The sequence below is a fragment of the Babylonia areolata genome, chromosome 16, assembly GCF_041734735.1.
Source record: "Babylonia areolata isolate BAREFJ2019XMU chromosome 16, ASM4173473v1, whole genome shotgun sequence".
NCBI lineage: Eukaryota > Metazoa > Mollusca > Gastropoda > Neogastropoda > Buccinidae > Babylonia > Babylonia areolata.
In genome coordinates this window covers 23,065,816-23,073,315 of record NC_134891.1, presented here as the reverse complement: position 1 = coordinate 23,073,315, position 7,500 = coordinate 23,065,816, and the positions used below count along the sequence as shown (strand labels likewise).

Below are 7,500 nucleotides of genomic sequence, written 5' to 3'. Positions count from 1 at the left end.
GTCGTTGTCATCATCGTCATCATCGCCGTCGTCATCATCACCATCAACATCATCATCACCACCACCACATCCAAGACATCGACGACGACGACGACGACCACTACCACCACCACCACCATCATCATCATCGTCGTCGTCGTCGTCGCCGTTGCCATCACCATCATCTTCGCTATCGTCGTAGTCTTGACGCTGCTTTCGTCGTTTCGTCTATTATCATTGTCGTCGACGTCGTGGTCGTCATTTAATCTAAGTCGTCAACGCCGTCTTCGTCAATGTCACTTGCACCAGGCGGGGCAGCTCACTACTGTTGTGTTTTAGTTTAGTAGATAGGGCATTCTCTGTCATGGTCGTGATTGTCTTCGCCCACCCCCACCCCCCTTCTCTCTCTTTCTCCACGGGCAAAATAATGTATTATAAGGTTGTTAACTCTCTCCATTCGAACGGCGAAAGAGACGACGTTAACAGCGTTTCACACCCCAATTACCATCATCAAAATATTGCAAGCGGAAGGCTCTTATACTGAAGAGGTGAATGTTGACAAAGAATACCACACTTCTGACGACGAAAGCTGAAGGTTGGGTCATTCAGACACCCACTGGACATCCGAGGGGTCTGTGTAGAGGAGAAGAGAGGACTGGCCGTACTGAGTGGGTTAACCATAGTTGACTGAATGCTGACACGTTCTGGATTGAATGCAGGGAGTATATGAATTTATGTATGTGAGAGGATGGTCGAATTTTCTTTTTCTTTTTCTTTCTTTCTTGGTATTTTCTTTGAAGTGATGAAGTGATACAATGTACATATAATTGTGGTGACAGTGTTACCAGTCTTTGTTTTAACTGCAATGTTTAAAATTTACATCATGAAGTTTATTGTAATCTGTTGACGTGAAAACGTTACCCCCTTGTCGAAAGACCTTTGCAGGCAATGACAATAAAGTTTCAAGTTTCTCTCTCTCTCTCACTTACACACATTTATCTATTAACACACACTAAAATAAGCGCGCGCGCGCACACACACACACACACATACGCACACACAGACACGCACACACTTACACAATCATACACACACAAATCCACACAAAGACACACACCCACACACAAATCCACATACAGACACCCACCCACAGACAGACACCCACACACCCAAAGACACACACACACACACACACACACACACACACACACACACACACACACAAAGTTGAGAAAGCAGTCTTTTAACTCCAAAAGTGTAGCTAGGCAACATTTGCAAATCTAATCATCTTAGTTACAGCTAACTTTTCTGCCTCCTTTGAGCATATTCCAAAAATTAAAAACCGATTTTTAGAGACAAATATTTCTTAGGAACATATCTATTTCATAACTGATCATAATTGGAACACTCAATTATGTATGTAATTGAATGATTAGATTTCCATGTAGTAGGCACAAGATTTTTTTCTATTTATTTATTTGTTTATTCATTAATTTAGCTATTTTTCTATCTATTTTCTTATTTATTCATCGATTTATTGTTATCTTTTTCTTTCTTTCTTTCTTTTTTTTTTTTATTGAGGTCGAAGGACGTCTAGGGATTTCTTGCGAAGAACTGTGTGTGTGTGTGTGTGTGTGTGTGTGTGTGTGTGTGTGTGTGTGTGTGTGTGTGTGTGTGTGTGAGTGGGTGTATGCGTGTGTGTATGTGTGTGTGAGTGTGTGTGTGTGTGTGTGTGTGTGTGTGTGTGCGTGTTTGTGTGTGTGTGTGTGTGTGTGTGTTGTGTGTGTGTGTGTGTGTGTTTGCAGAAAATGTAAAAGAAGATAAATGAGAGATGAATTTCATTTCATTAGATAATATCCGAAAAAAACACAAAAAACAAACAAACAAACAAACAAAAAAAAATCCCACAAAAAACCCACGTTGATTTACGAGCCCCATTCTACAAACGTACACTTCACATTTTTTTAAATCTGTTTTTTTTTGTGTGTTTTTTTCATTTTGAAAGCTTTACTTTCATAACGGAAATCTCTAAACACAGTGATTTACGAGCTCGATAGATTGCACGAATATATTATACTTGGCCTGAACGGTTATTTTATTTCATTTCATCCTATTTCTTTTTTTCTTTTTTCCCCCCATTTTATCCTTTTTCTTTCATTTTTTTTCCGATGATGGCGTTTAATTTTCAGGGAGTAACAAAATTCGATATATTCTTTAATGCACAATTTATAAAACAACATTAACAACAACAAGAACAATAAGAAAACCAAACACCCCAGATTTTTAAAAAAATATATTTTTGTCAGTGAAGTTCAGCAAGTGAGCAAATTATTTCTGGCACTATCGTCTACACTGTAATGCCAGAGCATGAAGGTATAAAAGAAGGAGGTTATATATATACATATGTAAGGTCATGTCACACACACACACACACACACAAACCCGCCACCCTCCCAGAACACACACACACACACACACACGCACAAACCCGCCACCCTCCCAGGACACAAACACACACACACGCACACACACACATGAACACAAACACACACACACACACATGAACACACACACACACCTCTCTCCCTCTCCCCTCACCCCCACACACACAGACCATGGACAACACACGTACCACAGTTGTCCTCATCCGAGCGGTCCAAACAGTCTACTGTAGCGTCACACCGTGAGCTTTCGGGGATACACTGCTGGTTGTCGCACCGGAACTGCCCGTCTGCGCATGCCGGGAAGTCTGAAATAAAATTAAGAAGCCACGTTAAGTTCAGGTCATTTCAATTCAGTTGTTCAAGGAGCCGCCACTGCGTTCGGGTGAATCCATAATAATACGCTACACCGATCTGCTAAGCAGATGCCTGGCCAGCAGCGTTAACCCAACGTGCTTTGTCAGACCTTTAACCCTTTCACTGCCAAACTCGCATTTATGAAGCAGCTAGTTAGAAGACCCATGTCACTGAAAGGTGACCAGATCATGGGTCTGTTATCGATGAACCTACTGCTCTTAATGTTCGGTGGTAGGATAGGCATTTATTTTCTACACATCAAAGGGGGAACTGAATCCTCAGACATCATATGTTATGTGTTTATAACACAAGGGAATTTCGAACTCCAAATTGACTGGCAGTGAAAGGGTTAAAGGCAGTTACTGCAACAGTTTGTGTATTTATCAGTGATGACAATGACCATCAGAACAGCAGAGGAGGCGACTGCTGTTCCGACTATTTGGGCTAGAATTTGATTATAGTGGAGAGTGTCTTGCCCAAGTACATCCCCACTCTCTCAGCCAAGAGGGTTTTAGGACAGTCGGCGTTGGGATGGTTCCCAAAGGCCAACTAGCCCACAAGGCTGCAGCACTAAGAGCCAGTGCAGTTTTGCCTCCCAGTTTGAGAGTCATAGTCCTTCACAAAAGACTAAGCTGTAAATGGTTTCCCAGTTGACTGGAGAAACCATTGATAATACAGCACAGTCTCACTTTGCTGTTGGCCCAAATGTAAACTTATGTCAATCTGTGATATAAGCCGAGTGTTGGGCCTAGCACCGTGCGTAGGATAGGTGGTACCCACTCAGCTCACTGCTGGTGGTGGTGCCAGAGTGGATGAACAAACCCCCCTACACCCTCAACACCCCCCACCTCCACATCCTTCCTCCCAATCCCCCCCCCCACTTCTCACCCCCCCCCAACCCTACCCCACCGCCTCCACGTGGGTGCCAGTTCCCATTCAACTGTATCACCCCCACAATCCCTTCGTCGCCATAAATCACACCCATGTCTTTGAGAATAGGATCGCCCATGGCCACTCAACGCCCAACGATTGGTCCACAAATCATGGCGGAGGTGGCTGACAAGCCGACAAGGGGGGGGGGGAAGGAAGGAAGGAGGGTTCATCAGCCGTGAAAAGTGGAACCTGACTGCACGTGGAGCTGAATAGAGGAGGCACACAGTCGCTGCTGACTTCATACAGTTCAGGGCTACGAAGATATAGCTTTGCTGTTGGCCGTGTGATGCCAGCGTTTTTATCATTGCGTCGTCTAGGTGATATGGTTCGGCTTCGGTAGTGGTGGTGTTTTTTTTTTTTAATTTTAAAATTTTTTTTATCCTATTTTCTGGGATTGGTGTGCACGTTTTGTCTGCATGTCTGCGTGATAGGAAAACTGCGTGCGTGCGTGCGTGCGTGCGTGTGTGTGTGTGTGTGTGTGTGTGTGTGTGTGTGTGTGTAGTGTGTGAGTGTGTGTGTGTTTGTGTGTGGTGTGTGTGTGTGTGTAGTGTGTGTGTGTGTAGTGTGTGTGTGTGTGTGTGTGTGTGTGTGTGTGTGTGTGTGTTGCATTTGTGTAATTTCCTGTGCGCGTGAGAACGTGTGTATTCAAGCAAGCATATATGTATGCATACACGTGAGCGCGCGCGCGCGTGTGTAAATGTGTGTGCTCGGCACAGACATAAATCCAAGGAGGATAGAGCGTGTGTGTGTGTGTGTGTGTGTGTGTGTGTGTGTGTGTGTGTGTGACCGAAAGTTCTAAAGCCAAAGAGGGTGAGGGGGCTAAGGGCGTGGGGGTACGGTGTCGTGGGATGTGTGTGTGTGTGTGTGTGTGTGTGTGTGTGTAGTGTGTGGTGTGTGTGTTTGCGTGCGTGTGTGTGTGTGTATGTGTGTGTGTGTGTGTGTGTGTGTGTGTGTGGAAGGGGGGAGGGAGAGGTCAGGCTGCTGGAGGGGATAGTACCTTGTAGAAAGTCAAGCGGAATTTGTATGAGGACAAGGGGTTCTCTCTCTCTCTCTCTTTCTGTCGGTCTGTCTCAGTCTGTATCTGTGTATCTGTTTCTGTCCTTCTCTGTCTTTCTCACTCTCCCCCTCCTCTCTCTCTGTCTCTTTCTCTCGGTCTGTCTCAGTCCGCATCTGTGTATCTGTTTCTGTCATTCTCTGTCTTTCTCGCCCCCTCCTCTCTTTGTCTGTCTGTCTCTGTCTGCATCTGTCTCTTTCTCTCGGTCTGTCTCAGTCTGTATCTGTGTATCTGTTTCTGTCATTCTGTGTCTTTCTCACTCCCCCCTCCTCTCTCTCTCTCCCTGTCTGTCTGTCTGTCTCTCTCTGTGTTTCTTTCTCTCGGTCTGTCTCAGTCTGTATCTGTTTCTGTTATTATCTGTCTTTCTCACTCCCACCCCTCCTCTGTCTGTCTGTCTGTCTCTCTCTCTGTCTCCTTCTCTCGGTCTGTCTCAGTCTGTATCTGTGTATCTGTTTCTGTCATTTTCTGTCTCTCTCACTCCCCCCTCCTCTCTCTGTCTGTCTCTCTCTGTCTCTTTCTCTGGGTCTGTCTCAGTCTGTATCTGTATATCTGTTTCTGCCATTCTCTGTCTTTCTCACTCCCCCCCCTCCTCTCTCTCTGTCTGTCTCTTTCTCTCGGTCTGTCTCAGTCTGTATCTGTGTATCTGTTTCTGCCATTCTCTGTCTTTCTCACTCTCCCCCCTCCTCTGTCTCTCTCTCTCTGTCTCCTTCTCTCGGTCTGTCTCAGTCTGTATCTGTGTATCTATTTCTGTCATTCTCTGTCTTTCTCACCCCCCTCCTCTGTCTGTCTGTCTGTCTCTCTCTGTCTCTTTCTCTGGGTCTGTCTCAGTCTGTATCTGTATATCTGTTTCTGCCATTCTCTGTCTTTCTCACTCCCCCCCCTCCTCTCTCTCTGTCTGTCTCTTTCTCTCGGTCTGTCTCAGTCTGTATCTGTGTATCTGTTTCTGTCATTCTCTGTCTTTCTCACTCCCCCCCTCCTCTGTCTATCTGTCTGTCTGTCTCTGTTTCTCTGTGTCTCTTTCTCTCGGTCTGTCTCAGTCTGTATCTGTTTCTGTCATTCTCTCTCTTTCTCACTCCCCCCTCCTCTGTCTGTCTGTCTGTCTGTCTTTCTCTCTCTCTCTGTCTCATTCTCTAGGTCTGTCTCACTCTGTATCTGTGTATCTGTTTCTGTCATTCTCTCTCTTTCTCACTCTCCCCCCTCCTCTCTCTCTCTGTCTGTCTGTCTGTCCCTGTGTGTGTCTCTCTCTGTCTCCTTCTCTCGGTCTGTCTCAGTCTGTATCTGTGTATCTGCTTCTGTCATTCTCTGTCTTTCTCACTCCCCCCACGTCCCCCCTCCCTGTGTGTGTGGGTGTGGGTGCGTGCGTGCGTGCGTGCGTGTGTGTGTGTGTGTGTGTGTGTGTGTGTGTGTGTGTGTGTGTGTGTGTGTGTGTGTGTGTGTGTGTGTGTCTCTTTCTCTCGGTCTGTCTCAGTTTGTATACGTTTTTGTTATGTTCATGTACACCCCCTTATGATGAACCATGGCCTTAGGAATAAACCATCTCATTATCGGTCTGTCTCAGTCTGTATCTGTGTGTATCTGTTTCTGTCATTCTCTGTCTTTCTCACTCCTCTCTCTCTCTCCGTCTCTCTCTCTCTCTCTGTCTGTCTCCGTCTCTCTCTCTCTTTAACTCTCTCCATACGAACGGCGAAAGAGACGACGTTAACAGCGTTTCACCCCAATTACGATCATCAAACTATTGTAAGCGGAAGGCTCTTATACTGAAGAGGTGAATGTTGACAAAGAATACCACAATTCTGACGACGGAAGCTAAAGGTTGGGTCATTCAGACACCCACTGGACATCCGAGGGGTCTGTGTAGAGGAGAAGAGAGGACTGGCCGTACTGAGTGAGTTAACACAAAGATTGTCTACCCTGAAGGACAGCAGAAAGGGGCAGGGGAAGTGGTGACATTTCCAGAAGGACCCCCCCCCCAAAAACCCCCCTTTTATTCCTGACGTCACGTCACGGCCCTGTAAACACAGACCCACAAATCTCCTCCAACTTCTCTCTAACTGCTCTGGATACTTCAGAACTATCTCGGTTCCAAATTATTCCAGTGGGAGGGACAGAGAGAGAGAGAGAGAGAGAGAGAGAGAGAGAGAGAGAGCGGGGGGATGGGAGGGAGGGGGGAGGGAGAAAGACACAGAAGGATACACAGATACAGACTGAGACAGACCGAGCGAAAGAGAGAGAGAGAGAGACAGAGATACAGAGAGAGACAAACAGAGAGAGAGGGGGGGGCGTGGGGGTGGGGGGCAGTGAGAAAGACAGAGAATGGCAGAAACAGATACAGACTGACACAGACCAAGAGAGAGAGACAGACAGACCGAGAGAGAGAGAGAGAGAGAGAGAGAGAGAGAGAGAGAGAGAGAGAGAGTTGTGGGGGGAGTGAGAAAGACAGAGAATGACAGAAACAGATACACAGATAAGGACTGAGACAGACCGAGAGAAAGAGACAGAGAGAGACAGAGAGAGAGAGAGAGAGAGAGAGAGAGTTGTGGGGGGAGTGAGAAAGACAGAGAATGACAGAAACAGATACACAGATAAGGACTGAGACAGACCGAGAGAAAGAGACAGAGAGGGACAGAGAGAGAGAGAGACAGAGAGACAGAGACAGAGAGGGAGGGAAGGAGAGGGAGAGAACGAACAAACGAACGAACCTTTCTTATTGAGGGAAAAAAATGAATCAGCACAAAT

General features: G+C 46.1%; 1 protein-coding gene across 1 annotated transcript in view; it reads right to left on the bottom strand.

Annotated features, from left to right (window-relative positions):
• The window catches only part of LOC143291012 (G-protein coupled receptor GRL101-like), a 194,853-nt gene that overhangs the window by 43,483 nt on the left and 143,870 nt on the right, over window positions 1-7,500 (bottom strand). The window contains exon 10 of the mRNA XM_076600599.1: window positions 2,612-2,728. Coding sequence (XP_076456714.1) covers window positions 2,612-2,728 — 117 coding nt within the window. The remainder of the gene's footprint in view (window positions 1-2,611; window positions 2,729-7,500) is intronic.